The sequence below is a fragment of the Belonocnema kinseyi genome, chromosome 5 (genome assembly GCF_010883055.1).
Source record: "Belonocnema kinseyi isolate 2016_QV_RU_SX_M_011 chromosome 5, B_treatae_v1, whole genome shotgun sequence".
Classification (NCBI taxonomy): domain Eukaryota; kingdom Metazoa; phylum Arthropoda; class Insecta; order Hymenoptera; family Cynipidae; genus Belonocnema; species Belonocnema kinseyi.
In genome coordinates, this window is record NC_046661.1 from 145,635,509 (window position 1) to 145,658,082 (window position 22,574).

General features: G+C 32.5%; 1 protein-coding gene across 1 annotated transcript; it reads left to right on the forward strand.

Annotated features, from left to right (window-relative positions):
* Positions 1 to 5,149: 5,149 nt before the first annotated feature.
* LOC117172384 lies at positions 5,150 to 16,530 on the forward strand. Its single transcript, XM_033360247.1, has 5 exons — positions 5,150 to 5,219; positions 10,890 to 10,965; positions 15,695 to 15,864; positions 16,243 to 16,373; positions 16,460 to 16,530. The coding sequence occupies exons 1-4, from the start codon at positions 5,216 to 5,218 to the stop codon at positions 16,353 to 16,355; spliced, it is 363 nt and encodes a 120-aa protein (XP_033216138.1). The 5' UTR covers positions 5,150 to 5,215; the 3' UTR covers positions 16,356 to 16,373; positions 16,460 to 16,530.
* Positions 16,531 to 22,574: the final 6,044 nt, after the last annotated feature.

A 22,574-nucleotide genomic window follows, 5' to 3' on the forward strand; every position in this document is an offset into this window, starting at 1 on the left:
AAAATACTGTACAATTCTTTCACTTGGGCGCTTTATTAGAGAAATTATAATTTACCATGAATTACAACTTAACCCGAATCCGCTCACAGTACCATATATAGTCCATATATAGTCCCGCAGTCCCAACATCAACGATACCATTCAATTAATTTGAAGTAATGCACTTGTAATCCCGAGTAATTCACTTGTAATTCAGAGTATTCTAGTATTCATCTGGAATCATGTAGTTTAAATCCAATGTAACCCATTTCTAATCTGAGGTAATCAAGAGCAAACTACTTGTAATCTAGAGTAATATTGTTCTATTCGGAGAAATCTACTTCGTTTCCAGATTGAGTAATGAAGAGTAATCCAGGTTTAATCTCGAGTAATGCAGTACTAATCTGGAATAATCTACTTGTAATCAGGAGTAATCGAGAGCATTCCGGTTGTAATCTAGATCATCTGGAGTAATTTGGGTTGAAAATTTTTGTTTTTCTTTTAATAAATCTGTTTGGTTGGAAGTTCACATAACTTTTTATTTAAAATTTGAAATAGTTTGATAAAAATGTTTGTTACTAGAAAATATTGTTTCTAACTGATAATTAAACTATTCGATTTTTGATTTTAAATTTTCATTAAGGCTGCTGAAATGCTCTGCAAAAAAATAAGGAAATCTATGAAACACTGAAAATTTACCAACGGCCGACGATAATTCGGTTTTGGTGTTTAAAAAATGCACTCTAAACATTTTCTGGAGCCCGAAAGGGGTTTCGTGGAGGCCGTATGTGTGCTTACTATCTGGTTCATCGAAAAATCCGGTAACTGCTAAAAGATTAGAGTGAAGTGTTGTAGCAACGACGCGAGTCGAGCAAGAAGCACTGTCGATAAAAGTCGCATCTGTATTGGCGGGAATTTTTAATTAGAATAAAAAATTCAACTTGTGTTTTTCTTTTTGTAATTTCTTATTGCCATGTCTTTCTTAGTCCCGGAATAGGATGTGGGGCAAGTAATAAAAGAATACCACAGTGAACTCGCTGATAATACTCGTTCAGAATTGTTTAATTAACAAAAAAATTATTTATTAAATTATAGACATATCTTGTTGTGTTGTAACGTGCAAAACACACATGGAAATGGCGCATTACATAGAATCGTATAAATCTGGTAAGTATTATACAACCTATTCTTGCTTCATAGAACAAAAATATTACTCGCATTCCCATAATCTAAAACACCCTCCGAAAGGCACACTCAGAAACCTTGAACAGAACCTGACCTCACATAACCTGAATTAACAGAAATTTATTGAACTACATGTAAAGCTCTGGAAGCATATTTTCCCCGTAGCAAATGTGTGTTATATCGAATGGGTCAACTCGAGCCTAGCCTAGAAATAAATCTAACAGGGTTGTCAGCGTAATCGGTTAGGTTAGGTCAGGTTTTTTTATGTTAGGATAGGTTAAACCTCTATGTAGGTTAAGCCGAAGCTAAATGAAACAATACCGCAAACACAACGGGACAACACAATAAGTTTAGTTGTGTTTCGTGAGGTTAGGTTAGGTTAGGCTAGGTTAAATTTATTTCTAGGTTAGGCTCGAGTTGACCCATTCGATGTAGCACACATTTGCTACTGGGAAAATATGCTTTCAGAGCTTTACGTGTAGTTCAATAAATTTCTGTTAATTCAGGTTCTGTTGGGTAAAGTTATGTTAAATAAGTTGATATCAGGCAGGGGTTGATCGTTCACAGTTGTCGACATGTTTTTGAAGTAAAAATTTGTATCACTGGCATTATTTTAAAATTTATTTGCCTCAGTGCATGGTTTTTCGTCATTTTTTGAGGATATGGCTCAACCATGACGTGATGGGTGATTTTTGATACCGAATTTGAATTCAGCGCCCCAAAATCCGTAGGAGTACGTGTGTCTTGTTACCAGATCCGCACACTTTTTTTTGTGTGGCTGTGTTATTATTAGATATCGAGATATAGAATAGAAATTTTTCTATACACAGCAGACGTCGAATTTAGTAACCATTTTTGGCAGGAAGAATTTGCAACAAATAAGCAAATAACTACCATTACCGGCACTTACTTTTTACGCTTTTAACAATTTATTGTCTACATACAATCAGATACTGAGTTTCAAGGTTTGACAAGGAAATAGAGGGCACTCAATAAATTTATCTGGTCCAAAATGTACAAATTTTAGGCGAGAATTAATAATTGCAAGAAATTGTTAAGGGCCCTAAAGAATTGCAAAGTATTTCAAAACATTTTAAAGGATTTGAAATATGTTAACGTATTTTAACTGATTCTAAGAAATTTTAAATGCATTTCAGTCATTTATTGCCATTTTAAAGGATTTAAAATATCTTAGGGCATTTTAGAAGATTCAAATTCATTTTCGAGAGCGTGGGAAAGATTCCAGGGATTTCAAAAGATTAACAAAAAAGTTAGAACATGGTGTTACATAACCTAAAAGTGCACAGGAATTACTACTGCGTATGCCAGAGATATTTGCGTTCTGACACCACTGGCTATTAGGTAGCTTCTGCCCATTGCCGACGCGTCTGTATGCTTTGCAGTAAACGAATAAAATTTTTGTTTGGATTTTTAGCATCCCTAGAATCACATCCAGCTACAAAACACATCTGAGAGAATAATATACCTTCTTTAGGCAATTCACTGATTTCTAAATCTAATCTTTTTTAATATCTTTGATTTCGCTGTTATTTTCGATTTCTTGTTATTATGCATTGATAGGTTAGCTTAGAAAATCAGCTGTGAAGTAGAAAGCCGTGACGGCCGCCAAACCTGATTGGTGAAAATTTTTAAAAGTAACATGGCGGCTAAAGTGGTCTCATTAGGTATTTTCACTTCAACCATCAGTCCCTTATTTTTTCCCCCCAGGGGCTCTATTCTGGAGTTTTTTTCGTATACTAATCTTGCTACTTTCGAATGACGGTAAGATCTCGTCGGGCCATACTATTAGGGTGGCATCCCATGATAGCAGATTTGCGCTAAATTTTGCGTAATGCGTCAATTCACTAGAAATTTCAACCAATAGTATTCTTCTATTTATTTAGAGAAGCACTGCTATTGGCTGAAATGTCTAGTGATTTGACGCATTACACAAAACGCAATACAATTCTACCATCATGGCCCTTCTAGAAAAAAATGATTGGATCCAATTGGGATTGATTGAAGGTTGAATCGTTCTTAATCGGCGTTAATCAGGACAGAAATTGTATATCGTTTTTAATCATTTTCAATCGGCATAAGCGTTTAAATCGTTCGCAGTTGGGTAAGCACGCCTGCGCATTTGAACGAAATTTGTACACGGAGAAAAGTAGATATTGAAAAGCAGCTATTAAAAACTTTGATATTTAAACATAATATATAGATATTACGGCATAATATCTAGTATCTTCTATTCAACATGATAAATATTAAAGGGTAATGTCTGTTTATATTGAAAGTATAAGATGTGTGATATTAACAGTTAATATCTAAGATATTAAAAAAGCTAAATTTTATCGGAGCAAGGTCGCTGACGTATGGCGTGGCGACAAAAGATTTTAGCCCCGCTTTGTCTGTATCTTGAGCTTTCATCGTGTGTATTGTGGTTTTTCGGATATCTATTGCACTATAAGTTTTGGTGGAAAATGGATTAAATGTTTTTGGATATGTTATAATTTTCAAAAGAAAATGAGGATTTAGCTACAGGCATTTTTCATATTAGCCTTGAACAGTGTGTTATCTGTTCCACACCAAAATCGCATAATTATGGAAAAAGGTGAATGCTTGAGAATTCGGATTTTAAAAACAGAGGACTACGATATTAACATTCTTTTGCATTTTATAGAAAATGGCATGCTTTACAGGTAATTTTTGCACAATTAAAAAATATTTTTTGAATATCTTAGATTCTGCCCTTTAATATCTGAATATTATCAGTTAAAATCTTCTTATCAATATCTACGGATTATCTACTTCAGTATCTAGCATTCTGTCCCAAAGTTAAAACGCTAAGATATTACCTATTAATAACTAGATAGTCTGTGCTAACATCTATTTTTCTCCATGTACGAGCGAATTATTTGAAATCTTCAAAAAGTTTTCTTTTATCTAGATGTAATTTAAAAACAAAAAGTGAATAACCGTTTTCAAATAATTCCCGCGTGATCAAAGTGCTGCCACCGACATGGCCGTGGCCGACCTGAAAATCACATCGCACCCGATTAAGAAACACCATTGGGAACGATTTGATATAATTTTCAATCGCTCGCAATCGGATCCAATCATTCCTTTCTAGAAGGGCACCCTTACAGCCAGCATTCCACTTTCAATATTCATTGCGAAAAACACTAGAATTACGCGAAATAATAGAAAAATCTTATTATTTTTTAATATATGACTTATCCGGGTATCTCTAGTAGAAAGTAATCCGTCTAGAAAACTTCGAAATTTCATCACCAGTTGGCGTATTCGACCTAAGCGGTTCCCAATACTTTTCATGACCGTTCAAATATAGGTAAAAGTTTTCTGTATTTTTTCAACCAAGTAAATTAATCATAAAGAAAATGAAATGGATCTTTACGCGTACAGAAACCACCAAGTTTCTTCCTGGTTCCAGACTTGGGCCAGACTGGGGGCCCCTAGCCTGGGCCTAGCTTGAATTTTGCAATGGCTCGAGCTTGGGCCCGGCTAGTGTAAAGTTACTAAAATAGACGACAGATGGCATAGTACTATTCTCTCTTTTACTTATTACTTTCAAGTTTCAAGTGTTAAGTTTTACAAAGTGGCAATCATTGAAATTAAATTGATAAAATTGCCTAAAATAGCAAGCACTCTGAAAGACTAGAGGCATCGAGCAAGCGGCAGTACCCTATACTTACGTGATGAAATTGAAATAAAGGGCTTCTATTTATTATAAATAATATTTTCACATTGAGATTGCACGTGACTTCTAACCTCAAATTGAGAAAAATTTTCCGTCGAATTATAAAGGGTAAATACTTTGTCATTTGATTTAATGATGTTTAAAACTTTAAATTATATAATAAATATGATATAATAAATTATATAATAAATAGCCTGGGCTAAACTGGGCGATCAACTTGGTCCTGTCCAGATGTAGCGCTTCATTTGAGCTCGACCCAGGCTAGATAACCTGGCCAAAGCCTAGTTTTGCCAAGCCTTAGCCCTGCTTGGGTCATGCCAACATTTCTACATGGGTAATTTTAATACATTTTTGTTATAACTGAGTATAAAGAAACGAATTTTTCTAAAGTCTCTATTTTTTATTCGAAGCTTATTCAATAAGGCCATTAAAAATCAACCTTCGCTTTTCTTATCTGGTTATCAGAAGCGATTCCGCAACTCAATGTTCTTCTATCATTTGAAACATTACTCATATCTTTTTTTATTTTCTTCGAAATAAAGTATATGAACGGTTTCAAAATTTTAATAGATTAGAATTTTGTTCAAATTAAGTATGAATAAAGTTGAATTCAACGATCTTCTATAGAAAATTCGTCTTTTTGTTTTGAATATTTAACAAGTTAAAAATGCATGTATCTTGTGAAAAATTCTTCTTATTTTATTAAAAAAATATTCTTGGTTGAAAATGAAACTATTTGGTTAAAAATATATATTTAAATAAAATAAAATGCCGGCCACCAGAAAATGTGAGCTTATTTCACATTTTTCTGATTCAACTAATATAAAAGTGTGAAAAGTTAAAAAATTGCGGCCATTTTATCGACATTAAATAATTTGATCTCAAGTATCAAATTTTTTAATGTTTCTAAGCGAGTTTTCTGAAGATTCCAAAAATCCTAAAAAAATTAAACTCCATGAAGGTTTCGAATCCTAATCCCTAAGATGAGATAGGGATCTTACGCAATTTTTTATAATCGTTTTTTTTAAAGGAAATTAAATAAGGTTTATTTCATGACAATACAAATACTCTTACGGTACACTTTTATTGCCTCAACTCTACTCCGACACCTAAATGTAAATCCTTAAGCCGTTCTAATAACATCTTTAAGATATACTTCATGGGACTAGATTAGAACGTCTTTATTACGACCTCATGACGTCTTTTTGTAAAAACCTAAAGACGTCCACAAAAAGACGTCTTTAGGATGACTTTAAGCCAAGTATGCCCACTGGGATATTATAATTATTTTTAAAAAGTTTTACACGTTTCGACATTATATATTAATTGTTATTAGTCTGTTGTTTCTTCTCGAATGGAAATAATTTCCTTACATTACAAGGATAAAAACAAGGTTAATAACAAAAAATTAAAAGATTTTATAATTCGAATTATAGGCAGAAAAATTATTTCAGTTATTTATAACGTTTTTAATCAAACGATTAGATTAATTTTAGAATTTTACTGCATTTTTAACTTTATTGATACAATAATAAGTCAGTATTGCGAATCTTTCAAATAGAGTACGCTATCTCGACCAATGACGTAATGTGTTTACGAGTTAAGCAATTAGTTCCTAATTTAATTAGTAAAACTTTCATGAACTCAGATTTCAAAACAACAAATTAAAATATGCCAAAATCCATATCAAATTACTGTTTTTCAAATAAGGGCCTTGCATAAATTAGGTAAAGTTTTCTGCTGAACTTTTGAAGCAAGTAGCCTTTTTTGGCAGATTTCGTAAGTGTTAGTATCCCCCCTTCACTTATCTTACGTCATTTTTTATGACTCTATTTTTTTCAAGAAAATTAAATATTTTTTTTATTTTTTAACAATACAAATACTCTTACGCAACGCTTTTATCACCTAAACTCTATCCAACGATCTAAATGTGGACAGTGTTTGTTAATAATGAGATAATGACTAGTACATATACAAGTAAAAAATTCAACAAATTATCAGTTGTATATCAAAGATTTCGGTTAACATTAGTTTTCTATCTCTGGTAAAATGAAGTTTTTCATTTGCACACTTTTCTTCACATTGATGATAATTCTAAATTATGCTGGTCAGTAAGTTATACATAATATACAGAACCAAATGGCCGTGTTCATCTATTTAGGGTGAAGGGGGGCAGCGCCAACCAGTGGGGCAAAGGTGATTTTCCTTATAGCATGGCTATTATTTAACAATTTAAGTTCTACTTTGCATCAAATAAATCTATTACATCAGAGAGATTTCGTTACTTACTAAAATCTTGAAAATTGACATTGCAAGAGAAAAATTATACAGAAAACAGTTTTTACCAAGAAAGAATGGAAGTTTCGCTGACAGAAATATAAAGTTTTCAACTGTATTGACAATACTTACCGTATAAAAATTTGATATTTTGAGAGATAAAATAATATCACACAATCTAATTATATCAATTAGACGTAATTCAAGTCCAAAATATAATATATCTCATAAATAAGTGAGGCTTAGCCAGGGGGGCAAGCATGACGAAAATAATATTGACAAGTGCTTAGGTGAAACCATGGACATAGGAAACAAGGGACTAGGTATGCCAATGCGGGGTTGATGCACTGAGGGGGGAGGTCCGCCACCTTTTGATGTCCCGCGACAAACATGGCAGCGTGAACATGTTTATATGTTAATGCAAAGTTTGTTGGCAAAAATTCTCGTGCGCATAATCAAATGGCACATCATAAGATGGCGACTTTCCCCACTCATGGAATTCTCCCCCCTCCCGTGGATTCAATCCCGCTCGCTAAAGTTAGGATGGCATGCTGCCTAGTCCCGTGTTTCCTATGTCCATGGGTGAAACACGTGTCACAAGTTTCGTCGATAAATGATCGGCAATGTAGAACAGCAACTTATCTTGTGGGCTACATGGAAGAAACTATTAAATATTATTATTATCAATCCGGTCGGTATGCAGTTGTCTTGTATTGATACAGTAGAAACATTGCGTAAATTCCGTTTCCAGCAAAATGTCAACGAATAAGAGGTTATATTACAGCTGTCTCTATTTTTATTCAAAATAACTTATTCTTCTTGTTGGGCATCTTTAAAGGTAATTTTTCCAGTACATAAAATACCACACAAGCAAACCATCATATTTTCTTATCTTTAAATGTTTTGATTTTCATAAAAAGCTGCAGACGGCTTTGCCCTCAGGTGAGGGGCAAAACCGACGAAATACAGCATGTTAGAAATAATTAAATTACCAAATCATTGTTTTTCTGATGTGATTAATACTTATATAAATATAATATAATATAATATAATGTAGAACTCGAAATGAGAAAAAACTGGATCAAGTCAACATATTATTAACTTTAAAAAAAACATTGACTGTTAACTTGTTGGCGCTGCCCCCCCTTACCCTACCCGCTTATAACACAGGAAAAAAGAACCAATAGAAAGCGAGTCGGTTTGAATTGCGTATCTGTCATTTGTAGATTAAAAGAATAAAAACGCAATTGGTTGGCCACATTTTTAATCGGTCACCTGTGCGCGGTGCTTTAAATCTGCCATTCCACATTCGTCAAAATGCTGAGTGAATAGAGTTGAATGAGACTGACTAACCTGTAATAATTCCTATGAGCATTCTGCGATACGTTAATGTGCACATGAATGGGTTGAGATTCAATACGAAATGGAGTTATTAAAAGATCACACCCAATGGTAAAAATACGATGCGCACATATCAATTTTCATTAAGCGTGAATCTGCCAATTGTAGGTTACCTCAGGCTTTGTTCAACTGAGTGGACTATGAAGATTAAAATTTAAAGAATTAATTGTTTCGAATGCGAAGTATGAGATAATAAGTTTCAATAGCACAAATTATGATAATTAAAAAATTAAAGAAATTCAAATTAAATAATATTGTAATATATTATAATTGATACGACAATTTATTTATAAATTCTAATGCAAAAGTAGTTTCATTAGATTACCCTTACAGGAATTATAAGAATTACACTGAATTAAGCGTTAGTGACATTCAACTTATTCAGTGTACATGCTAATGGCTACAGGGAGTCCACGTGTTAGAAACAAACTCTGCAATTCACTTATATCTATTTGCATCACAAACATCCATATGTTTAGAATTTCAATACCCGCATTTTTGGTAAAGGCAATTTCGATAAGATAAAACGTGAGTGTTAGTTTTTGTAAATTTAAGATTCATATATGGTAAATGTCAAATAAATGTTTAACATTCTGATGTGGTGTGATGCAAATATGTAAAAAAATGTTCAGCAAAAACAATTAAAATACCTGAAAATAAAGTCTGTAAATAAAAATAGACTACGTGTATGCCAGGATTTTCTTAAAGGTGGCCATTGAACTATTTTTAATGAATAATTTTAACTATTTAAATTATATTTGTTTTATTTAAATTATTAATTTTCTATCGGAATTATCGTTCCTCTATCGGATAATGCTGATTCATAATCGCTACTGAATGGGTCCGAGAAAAAAATTACGTAGCCGATTTAAAAAATTGATTTCTCATTCAAAACTCACTCTAACCTATGGGCGGCTATCTGGAATTCCAGTGATAGATACACAATTCAGAAGACCTCAAAACCCATTCAAATGCACGTGAAGGTATTTTTGTTTGCGAAGCCGTACCTTTTTGCTTTTTCACTGTTAATACTCCACAGTAAACCTCAGGAATAAATTTGATCTTTAAATTGGTTAAAAACGTTGCAGCACTGATCTGACGAAAGAGAGAATTTATCTGACGAAAGATAAACTTTATCTGACGCAACTATTTATTTGATTAAAATTATTTCTTGAAAAAAAGATCCTACTCCTTCTTCACTCCATTGGGAATCGAACCACAAAACTTTTGCTTTCTGGTCAGGTGCTTTTCCAATTATGCTATTAGAGAGATCAGAAGAACTCTTAATTCAAGAAAATAACGCTAATTTTTAGCTAGGTGTTAATGGTACAAGTAATTATTTTTAATGAATCTGTTGTATCATCAGCGAAATGTTACCTTACCGACAATAGACAACCATCCAAATTATAAAGACAGAAAATCCATCCGATTCCCAATAAAGTGAAGAAGGAGTAGGATCTTTTTTTAAGAAATAATTTTAATTTGAAAATATTACTTTCTATCCAGTCTGATTAAGACTTTAAGCATTTTCTGTTATTGAAGATTCTTAACTTGATCGATATTGTGGATTTTCTGCCTTCGTAGTTTGTAGGGTTGTCTACTGTCGGTAAGGTAACATTTTGCTGATGATATAACAAATTCATTTAAAATATTCAGTTGATATATGTAACGTCTTAAACGGCTGTGTGTAGGTTTACCGGAAAAATTTCCTCCGTAAATTTGAAAATCCTCGCGGTTTTCATTTTTTAAATCGTCTCAAATCATTTAAATGATTTTAAACGAAACAAAAAAACATTCACCTACACTTACACAATACGTAGGCTGCACTTTAATTAGTTTGTAGTGATTCTTTTTGTTTACAAATTTCAAAGTCTTCATCAGGTTCGACAGAAACTAAAGGATTCTTTAACAAAAGTAAAGGACTAAAATTGGATTTTTTGAATTTTTTTGGTTAAAATCAGTTAAATAAAGTGACACGATTTAAAAATTTTTTCGGTGAACCTAGACGCAGCAGCCGTTTGACATATCACATACGTCAAATAATTATTTTCCTCAGATAAATTTTATCTTTCGTCAGATAAACGTGCTGCAGTTTTTTTATCCAATTTGAAGATAAGATTTATTTAATTTATTGGGTAAATATAACTGTAAAAGTGAAGATTATTTAAACAGAAAAACTTATCGTAACAGTAACTTTTTTTAGAACTTAGCCACTTGCAACTCAATAATATTTACCACTCCATTTAAGATATCTTTATTTCCACAGGCTACTTTTATGTTTGTTCAGAAAATTCGTTAATAAAAAACCCTATGTTACTTTTTGCAGAATCAAGTCCAATGGCTAGCCGTCGAGTTCGCCGGCCACCAATGCGCTCACCTATATCAACGCGTTATGTACGCCGGTACGTTAACACAAATTCTGACAGCAAAAAATTAGATTACACAATAGATACTTGAATGTAACAGACTAATTGTTTTTAGTTCAAAATTACAGAATTAACGTGAACTAACACAGACAAGAATTCCATTTCTGTTGTGAAATTCCATGGATGTAAAAGTTTATGCTTCAAAGGGATCGATTAATAAACCATTTATAATACAATTTATAAACAAAATCACTATATCAGCCACTTTATGGCAATGTGCTGCCAGTTTTTCGATCAAAAATCACTATCGGTTTCAAAAACGCTGAAATCACAGTCTGGTCTGGTTTTTTCTATGCTGTTTGTAGTTTTTCTATCTGATATTCTGTTAATTTTAATGTAATTTTACCCTTCCCATGACTGGACTTCCGTGCCTAATTATTTTTAGCATCGCCCCCCCCCATCCCTGAAAAATAATGATAAATATTATTCAATTCGACGGGGGTCGTTATCAATGGGGATTCAATCTTGTGATTGAAAGGAAACAGAAATTGGAAATAACCGAGAAATATTCCAAGGCGTCTGTGGTAGGGTTCACTTGTGATCACCACATTGATGAGTCTACACAGGTGAATCCAGGACCAAACGCCGGTAATCGCCGAATTTATCTCGAGCGAGACAGTACATGAGGACGACCGAAGGGTCCGCGCGAAGGGACGAAAACGAGGGTCTCGTGGATCGCACCCGAAGGGAAGACTCGGAGGAATCGCTCGTAAGTCACTACCTAAAGGTAGTAACTCCCGAAACGACCCCTAATCCCCGGTCGTTCGGTCGACAGCCCGGTAGCTGTCAACCGCCAATCCTAGGCGAAACGAGCGAGAATGGAACACGGGATTGCGCCACGCATTATCGAAAAACCGTGATCGGATGGACCGCTAGATTTCCACACGGTGGCTGCTACGTGGAGGAATTCCGACCCGATATTTCGACCGGGTTGTTAGGGGGAAAATAATGTTGAATTCAAGGGTGGCAAAAACTAAATAAAACATCGGAATTTAAAAAGAAATAAAAGAGCTTAATCCGAAATAAGATTTATTAAACAAAAGTACAGGGGATCGCCAGTCGAAACACGAAACCCTCTGTGAAGTGTTAAGCTTCTCGGTTGAGAAGATACTGACTCAGTGCAGTGATCCAGAGCAGTGATCCCAGATCTGAAACGAGACGTGGTCCAATACTATCACAGGTCTATGTCCGTGTGAATATAGTAGGAGACGATGTGCATGACGATGTGCAAGACTGGGTTGCGCGCGCAACGCATTTCTTTTTCGCTTAAAAAATTCAACTTTTTATAGATAATTCGTCCGTTTGACTTTAAAATTAAATCATTTCTTTGAAAATTCATGTATTTTGTTTAAAATTTGTCTTTTTTTGTAGATCATTAATTTTCTTGGTCGAAAATTCATCTGATTGATTGACAATTTAACAATTATGTTGAATATTAATTTTTTCTGTTAAAAATTATTTATCTTTATCTGAAAATGTAACTATTATAGGAATAATTAAAAATTAATCGTATATATTGGTTAAGTTAGAAAATCGTTTTTTTATAGAACATTAATCTTCTTGGTACAAAATTCACCTTTTCCCTTGAAAATTTAACAATTTTGTTGAAAATTAGTGTTTTTTTTCTTGTTCAATTCAATTTTTTATAATAGTTTTTATCTGGAAATTGAACTATTCCATTTTTGGTTGAAACTTTATCCTGTACGTTGTATTAGTTAAAACATCAATTATTTGATAGAAAATTAATTAATTTTTTTACAAAGTAAACTTTTGGGTTGAAAATTGATATATTTTGTTAATTAGATTTTTTCCTAGCATTAAAAAAACTGCAAAAAACCATTTTTGTTATCCTTTTTAAATATTTTGCAATTCTTAAAAAGCTTAATTTTTTTGAATCTGCAAAATCTACATCGTGTTTCAAATTATTTGAAATAATTTCAAGTTTTAAATTACTAATTACTAATTACCAAATTTTATGCATGTGTATTATTTTGTGGTTAGGGTGATTTTTAGCTCTCTGTCATTTCGATAATGTAGGTCTCTATTGTATCAATTTTGTCGGTAAGCACTCTAGAATAATTATGGTGCAATCAACTATCTTAACAGCCTAGCTGGTAATGCAGATAAATAAATTTTGAAATTTTCGGCGTAGAGGGCGTACGAAACAGCATGAAACTTTAAAAATAATGTTAAATTTTTCGCCACTGGGAAATTATTTATGAAATCAACTTTTCTGATTGCCTGCAAGCATGGTTAGTTCCGGGCGATTAGTTACTATGTTTATTTGCAACTCCAAAGTTTTCGGCCAAAAATATTGTGTAGTTTTGGAAGTAACGCACAGGAGAATTGCAACATACATAACCTCCAAATATACACACGTTGTTAGCAATATCAAAAATTATTTTTTTGAAAAAAAAACACAAATAAAGTGTGCGGGGACGTCCGTTAGCATGTTCGCTATCATTTCCCAAATTTTTAAGACAAAATATTGATTATTCTAGAAAAAAAGCCGTCGGAACCTAAAAATGGTCAAATCGATACTAATTCCTAAGCGCTATACAAATTAATCAGATTTTGCTAAATTAAAACTTTTTTGAATTAAACCAAAAAAAAGTGTGTGGGGACGTCCTTTAGCATGGTCGCGATCATGTCCCAAGTTTTTAAGACTAAATATTGATTATTAAAGAAAAAAAGCCGTCGGAACCTAAAACTGGAAAAATCGATAATTTTCTAAGTATCACATGCCCTTAAATTAAAATTGTAGTGTTCAAAGTTAAAATTTACCTTATTACAATTTTAACACTTAAAGCCTTTCTATTTTGAACCATTCTGTTCAAATTTTTATAGTTTTTAATAATTGTTAATAATGGATTGTTTTAAATTAACGGTCAAATATCGGTTATATATAAGGAAATTTTTTTGTTTTAATTAAAAAATTTCAAATTGAATGGTAAAAAATAAAAATTTTTTAGACTGAAATAATATTTCCAGTCATCATTGGAAATAATTTTAAAAACTAATACCTATTAATTCTTTAATTTTTAAATGATTCAGAATCATCTTGTAAAATCAATTATTTTTCCATTTTTAATACCTTAAATTCAATTTAAAAAATCTTATTTAAAAATTCTTTCAATTAAAAAAAAATCATAATCGAAAACAAATTAATTTTCCATCAAATAATTCGTGTTTTAACTAATACAATGTACAGGATAAAATTTCAACTAAAAATAGAATAGTTCAAATTCCAGATAAAAACTGTGATAAAAAATTGAATTGAACAAGAAAAAAAACGAATTTTCCACAAAATTGTCAAATTTTCAAGGGAAAATGTGAATTTTCGACCAAGAAGATTAATGTTTTTTATTTTAAAAAAAGATTTCTCAACTTAACCAATATATACGATTAATTTTTAATCAATCATATAATAGTTACATTTTCAGATATAGATCAATCATTTTTAACAGGAAAAATGAATTTTCAACAAAGTTGTTAAATTGTCTACCAATAAGATGAATTTTCAACCAAGAAAATTAATGATCTACAAAAAAGACAAATTACCTACAAAACGTTGAATTTTTTAAGCGAAAAATATGAGTTTTCAATCGAAGAGTTAAGCTGTCAACCAAATAGTTAAATTCGTAAAATTTTCAGTTTCAAAAATGTATTTTCAACAAAAGAGATGAACCTTCAAAGAAAAAAAAATACATTTTAAGAAAGTAGTAGAACTTTTGATAGAAAATAGGACTTTATTTACCAAATAGTTACATTTTCAACAAAATAATTTACTTTTCAACCAAATAATGGAGTTTTTATCCAAACGAGATGAATTACAAAATTGCCAACTTCTTTAATTTCTTTCAAATGCGGATCAAGATATAAATAAGACTATGATTATGTAACATAATTATAATATTTCCATCGATAATGTACGTATACATTTATATATATAATAGTATTAATATTTATACAATTTATATTTTATACTTGAAATAACGTAACCTCAAAAAGCAGTTAGTAGATGGAGATATAAATAGAACCGCCGAAGTGTTCCGACAGGCAATCGTGCACCTTCGAGTTTTCAAATTCAGAAGAGGAGAAATGGGTTGCGCGCGCAACCCAGTCATGTACATCGTCTCCTACTCTATTCACACGGACATAGACGTATGATAGTATTGGATTGCACCTCGTTTCAAATCTGGGATCACTGTACTGACTCGCTGCCTGCCAATCTCCCGTAGCTCTTTTAACGCAGAGCAAACCTGCGCGCATTCCAGCGGTGGGGAGGACGGATCGAGCCCTGTCATTGGTCGCCCGCTCCTCTCACCCACTGAAATACAGAGAGAATTTGCTGCCTATGGTTCGCAAGAATTTGAGTCTCCTAACACGGTTGAAGCTTATGCGGAAATCGGATGACAGTTATAAGCTTGAGATCGGAACCCTCCAACTTCCGAGAATAAGTTGGTCGACTTAATTCTCGAAAAACGGAAAGCTGGAATCCCAAACCACGCTTGAGGATTAAAACGATGGTCGTTAATAGGTGAACTATATCAGCGTTACCTTACATTTTTATTGTAAAATACTGAGTCTTTTGTCAAATTGCTTAAGAATTGCACAAACATTCACACGATAATAATAAAATTGCAGTCTTTTTAATAAAAAAATTTGAAAAGCTGAAAGTAATGTCACATTAAATTAATTACAGACGTCAGGAAACTTCAGACGATGATGTGTTAGATATAGACGAAATAAGTGAACCGACCAATAATCGACCAAGAAGCCCAGTCCGTGTTAGCGATGGTTATGAAGTATGGCGTAGATCAGCACGTTTTGGAAAAACTCACGAACAGAAGATTCTTAGGACTAATGAACAGGGTAAATTGAAAACTAAAACGCTGAGGTTTTTCGGATTCGTAACAAAAAGCCCAAACGACAAAGCGCCCGTCCAATGAGAGTCGGGCTCCGTGAAAAAGGCTCGCGAATCCGAGAGCGAGTAGGGGCTTTCTGATACATACATCCATCGCGATGAAGCGAGTAGCTCTCTGATTCGTGGGCATTTTTCACGGAGCGCGACTCTTATTGGACAGGCGTTTTTTTGTTTGGGCTTATTGTCACGGATCCGTTTTTTCCTTATTACGGAGCGTTGAATGAGCGCATAGGGGTTTCGAAGGTTCACGGTCCTGTGTAAAAATTGCGAAGAAATGAACATTTATTTTCTTGGAATAATGACTATATATCTTCTTAAATGATCAGGTCGTACAGAGATAGTTGAACCATTAGAAGGTGATATTGCGATACACAGTGGATTTCCTTATGCAAAATATTCCTCTGAAGCGTGGCGCAAGTTTATCATTAACCAGGAATAACATGATCTTCCTATCCCAGTGGGTAATTTAAAAACTAAAATACAATCTATTATCTCGACCACATAAAAGAAACTAAAATAATGCGTGTCTCTATTTGTTGTCAGGTCAAAAAAACGAAGATCCAACATCCATGCTATAAGCCATTTCAATCAACAAAATGTCGTATTCGAACATTTAAGAACAATCAAACACCAAACAATGATGTTTTATTAATGTGATAAATAAAAATATATAGCATGAAAACGAATTCTGTTTTGATTACCGCACCATTAGAAGTATATCTTGAACCTCCGAAAAATAAATACTAGTTATAGTTATTTCAATAAAGTTTAGCACTCTTTGACAACGTCATTAAACACGTCAGCGATGCCGTTGCTACTGATTCATCAGAAGATCTAGTGGCATTAAGATTGGTTCTCCACAAAATATTTTTGCTACTGATAAGTTTAGTTTCCTTGAAAAAAGTTTGCAACTGAAAAAAAATTTTATTATTTAATTTTGCTTTTATATTATAAAATTCTATCAGAATTATGTATATTAATTAATAATAACAATCAATGTATCAATTTTATTTCTATCCTGACGTCTTTTCAAGTCTCCTGAACAAAAGCTTCAGACTCTTTACTTGATCGTTGGCAACGCTGAACAGGATTTAAAAGGTATCTAAATTTGTAACATCTTCTGAAAGTCAATATTGCACATTCGTTGTCAAGTGTTTAGTTATGTAGTTTTTTATCTGTTAAAAGACATTTTGTTGATAATATTGTCTGAATAACTAAGGTAGGACTTTAAAAAGAATGAAATATTTCACATAATATTCTTTCAAGTTATTATTCTTCGATCATGCTTTAGACTCTTTCTATGCCTGCGCTTCGAGCTGCGACTGTTTATGTTATAGCTATAAGTAGTCTAAACTTTGGTAATATCCCTAAATGAGATCAAAAACGTTTAGATAATCTTCGAGGCTCTATTACGAGTTTTCTTCTAACTGAGTGAGGCTCTATTTAGAGTTTTCTTTACAAGTAAGGCTCTATTCAGAGTTTTCTTTACAGCCAGTGAGGATCTACTAAGAGTTTTCTTTAAGTTGATTGAGGCTCTATTCAGAGTTTTCTTTTGAAACCGAGTGATGCTCTATTAAGAGTTTTCTTGAAATCGATTAAGGCTTTTTTAATGAGCTCTTTATCACGGTGATCCTGAAGCAAGTTTAGGTTGAACAAAAATGTCATCCAAAACGGAGAACGCCACTGTTTTCTACAGTTTTCAAGCTTTCTAAAACGTTTTGCACGAAATCGGAGCTGCTCCTTTGTCGAAATGGCGCCGGAAAATAGTTTTTACATTTTTTAATACCAATAATAAAAATACGTATTTAGCAAATTTATCGTAGTCGGTTGGATTTGATTTATATTATTATTATTGATAAAATTGAATAGAATTATAAGATTTTCTCGTTCTAATTGAACTTTTACAATCATTTTTCGGTTCTAAGCTGATTTATATAGCAGTTTTTTTTTATGTTGAATTATGCACAAATAAACTTTTATCAATGTTTCTTTCTTGACTGCGGGTAAAATATGTTTGGGTTTTCCTTTTTCCATTGCTCTTATGTATTACTAAAAGACTCATCAGAGTGTCGAGTGCAGTGGTTCTTAAGGCGCGTGCATTTATAGAAGGAAAAAGCCGTAAATACGTATGTTTATTATTGGTATTAAAAAATGTAAAAACTATTTTCCGGCGCCATTTCGACAAACGAGCAGCTCCGATTTCGTGCAAAAGCGTTTTAGAAAGCTTGAAAACTGTAGAAAACAGTGGCGTTCTCCGTTTTGGATGACATTTTTGTTCAACCTAAACTTGCTTCAGGATCACCGTGTTATATCTTAACTGCTACCATTAAGTTCATTGATAAACTCCACGAAGTGTAAACCATCGATGGTTTGTAAATACTAATTTATCCTATTGATTTCGAATAAACGTTATTTGATTGAAATGTGTGTATTTTGATTTAGATCACTAGGGCAACTTAACATAAGGAAAAAAATATCCCTAAACATTACATTATAGGCATGACAGTATTACACGGACGAGAAAAATTAATCAAAGAAAATTTACTTGATTCAGAGAAACGCTCGTGCTAACCTGTAAGATATTTCTTTAATACATAGAAATAGATTTTTAGTTAGAGTAAATATTTATGTAGTCGTAAGATGCAGCATATTATTTAGAATAAGGAAAATATAAAAATAGCAAAATCTCGACAGAATATAAATTAATTCAAAGAATCAGCTCATTGACTCAAAAAAAAAGAATTATTTAAAAAAAAAGTGATGTATACAAATAAGGCAATGTTAAACACGCAACAAAAAACTTGTTTCGAGGAAATACACATGTATTTATTTCAATTACACCGATGCCCTTGCCCGACATTGAAATAATCGTGCAAACTCCTAACATCAGTTGAAAATTTTTTTTAATATGATCAAAAATAATTTATTCTGTACTTCTAAATTCTACAGTTTGAAGTGCTACAGTTGAAAGTCATGTAGTTTAAAGTACTGCAGTTTGATGTACTGCATTTTGAATTACGGCATTTTAATGAATTCCTGTTAAAAGTGCTGCTTTTTAAATTGATGCAGTTTGATTTACTACATTTTCAGTTCGGCAATTTTATTTGCTATATTTAAAGAGTCATTTTAAAATTCTGTAGCCTAATGTACTGAAGATTGAAGTGCTGCAGTTTAAAGTGTTGTAGTTGAAAGTTCTACAGTGTAAACAAAATTCAAGACCCAAAGTTTAAAATGCTGCAGTTTAGCGTTCTACAGTTTGAAGTGCTACAGTTTATAGTTCTGCAGTTTGAGGAAGAGATTGCGGGCAGATAGTTTTGGTCCATTGAACCGTTTATAAATAGAAAGAGGGATCGGACAGAAAGAGGAAGTAGCGAAGGAAAGAAAGAAATAGGATCCATCCTAAAAACACCGAAAATGATCAGAACACCACCGGGACAAGCTCGAAATAGAGAGGGGGAGAAGGACGAAGGGAAAAACGAGGACAACGTTGAACATAGAGGGACAATAGAAGTTAAAAAGTTAAAGTTAAAGCAAATGCGTGAAATGATGACCCTAATAAAAAGGTGGAACACTTGGAAATTAGGATAGTGAATATCGAAAAATCAAAACGGGAGGTTGGAGTTGGGGAGAGTGTGAGTAATGGCAGTGAAAGGATAAGGGAAATAGAAAGAAGATTAAAGAAAAGAAAAAGAAACATAGTGATAAAGGATCTATGATTAGAAGAGAGGGAGTTTAAGGAAGTAGTAGAAAATGTGCTAAAAAGGATAAATGATGAAGTAGAGATTGAGGAAATGCGAAGTGTAGGCAAGGAAACGCGAAGAGGGGTAAAATTGTATTAGTGAAACTAAAAAAATGGTAACATAAGAGGGACGTGGTGGCAAATAAGAGGTTGTTATTTGGAAGCCTGGAGAGAATAGAGGAAAAATTTACACGGCTAGAGAGGAATATGCAGTATAAGTTAAGGAAAATAGAGGAAGAAAAAAGAAGTAAGGAAAAAAGATCGTGGGTTAAGTATGGCAGAATGCAGCTAGATGGAATATGTTGGTATTGGGACGAAAAAATGGAAGAGAAAGTAAGAAATGAGGTGCCGGAAAACTAGAAAAGTAAGGAACGGGAGATAAAAAAATAAGAAATAGTAATAAGTAAAAAGAGACGAGAAACGAATGTGGGGAAGAATGGAGAACATGTTACTTTAATATAGCAGGATTGGAGAGAAAGGATACGAAATTTATGAGAAATGAGACGTGGCTAGATGAAAAGGGATGGAAAAGAGTAAGGGGCCGTTTATCAGAATCATGCCAGCTAAACGATTTTTGAGGCCAGAAGATACTTCTCCTGAAAATGCAATTTTTAAGTCTTTGTCGTAAACGATGAAAAATATCGCTAAATAATAAGACAAGGTTTTGAACTTTGTTAGATGAGAAAACGTTCATCGCAAATATTTTTCGTATCTGTCATTGTTTCCGAGAAAAAGTAGAAAATTCGATTTTAAGACAAAAAAATCTCCTTGCCACAAAAGTTATTCAGCCAGTCTAAAATGGATAATATATCTTCCTTATCAAAGTACAAATTAAAAAAAATTTATGGGTGGGTTTTTTTAAAGAAAATATCATTTTATTTTTTTAGAATAAATGCCGTTATTTTGTTTATTTTAAAACTTTTTAAGATTTTCCGGTAAAATCTTTTTTTGCAAATAACAAAAATACATATCCTTTAATTCCATCTAAAAAACAACATATTTTGTCTTCGAGAAATTATGCGATTTCAAGTGTAGCACCCTGGCTGATTTGCAATGGATTCGGTCCAAGAGGACATACATAATATTTGCGCGCGTCTTTTTGATTTCGCGGTCGATGGTATACTTATCGCGCGCTTCGCGTTCGATAATATATTTGCCCCGCGCTCCGCGTTCGATCATATGTCTCGAATTTCGCACTTAATTTTATCCAAAATGCGAACTTTTCTTTGTATAAATTGTATTTTATATTGATTTCTGTACTTCAATCTGGGGCTGCTTATTGAGGTATTTCCAAATAAAGTAAAATTTTATTTTTTATTATCAGTTTAATATTTGTTCGTTATTTTGCATTAATTATTATTCTCAGCTACCATGAAAACTATTATATCAATAAATGCATATTATTACAATTCATATTATACATTTATATTGAAACAAAAGTATCTTCATTTTCTTGCTTTTATCATTTGAAAAAGTGCGCGCCTAATCAAAAACAAAAGTAATTTCTTTAATAAACAGTTTACTGCGTCTTGTGTCGTTTTGCCATACATTTTTTCTTATATTTAAATTTATTTTTTACGATTGAAACAACTACACGCGCTTTCAAAGTAATGAATCGTAACCAATCTTTTTTGGACGAATAAATTTTAATTTTTTCAATTTAATGTTACTTTTTACGATTGGAACAGAGTTTCTGTTCTAATCGCAAAATTTTTTTCTTAGCTTGTGTCGTTTTTCCAAAAATTTCATTTTTTTAATAATTTGTGCTAATTTCAACCAATAAAAACAATAACTACGCATCCCATTAAAATGTGATTAGTAACAAGTTTATAGATTTGTGTTACACAATAAATAACTGAATGTCACATACTAATTGTTCTTTGTTCAAATAAATTACAGAATTAACGTAGATTAATACACAAGCATGAAAATTCCACGTCTGTTGTAAGATTTCATGAATTTACACATTTATGCTTTATACCTTGAAACCTAATAATCATTCAAAAATAGAGCAAAACACTTTTTTTAAGTTGTTAAAAAATGCACTAAAATAAAGAATTGTATATTAATTATTTTGATAAAGTTTTACAAGTTTTGATATAGTGATTCCCTTTCCTAAATTTCATTAAAAAAATTTTTCTTATTATTAAAAAATTTTAGTGTCAATCTTTAGACAACAGCATAAAACGAGATATAAAAGTAATCATAATTTCAAACAGTTTTAGAAGTTAATTTTCCACATTCGGTGTCAAGGAGATTTTTTTTGTTTCACGATGTCTTCGCGTTTATTCAAAATGCATAATTTACCAAAAAGGTGCTTTAGCATTACATTAAATGTTTGAAAATATTGCACTAAGAAAAAAAACTTCAATTAAAGACTCAAAGAACAGACAGTTGTTTTTAAAAACAAAATAATTTATAAAAGTAAGGCAAAATCTTAAGCATAACGAAAAATGTGTTTTAACAAAATGCATATGTATTTATTTTAATAAACAGTTTTCTTCTTCTGAACTTGCAATAATCGTGCAAACTCTTAGCAAGTGCAAAACAATTATTTTTAATTCGATAAATGAATAATTATTCTGCAATTTCAAGTGCTATAGTTTGAACTGTGTAGTTAGAAGTGCTCTAGTACAAAGAGCTGCATTTTAAAATGCTGCAGTTTGATGTGCTAAAAGTTACAATGCTGCATTTTGAAGTACAGTAGTTTAAAGTGTTCCAATTCGGAGTGCTGCTTTTTAAAGTGCTACAGTTTTTTTTTTTATTATTACACCATTAAGCCATTTCCCTTTCGGGGTAGGCGTGACTCTCTCGGCTGGGGAAAGGAGTAGTGTGTGGATGGGATAGAGATTTTTCAGATTGATCCAGAATTCTCGTGCTATTTAAGTAAATAACACGTTCGTTCCGCAACACTGCTCC

Excerpts from the sequence above, each read along its gene's own strand:
- LOC117172384 (XM_033360247.1), top strand. Across the intron at positions 10,966-15,694 it reads TCAACGCGTTATGTACGCCG|ACGTCAGGAAACTTCAGACG; the intron begins GTACGTTAACAC and ends AATTAATTACAG. Across the intron at positions 15,865-16,242 it reads TCTTAGGACTAATGAACAGG|GTCGTACAGAGATAGTTGAA; the intron begins GTAAATTGAAAA and ends TTAAATGATCAG.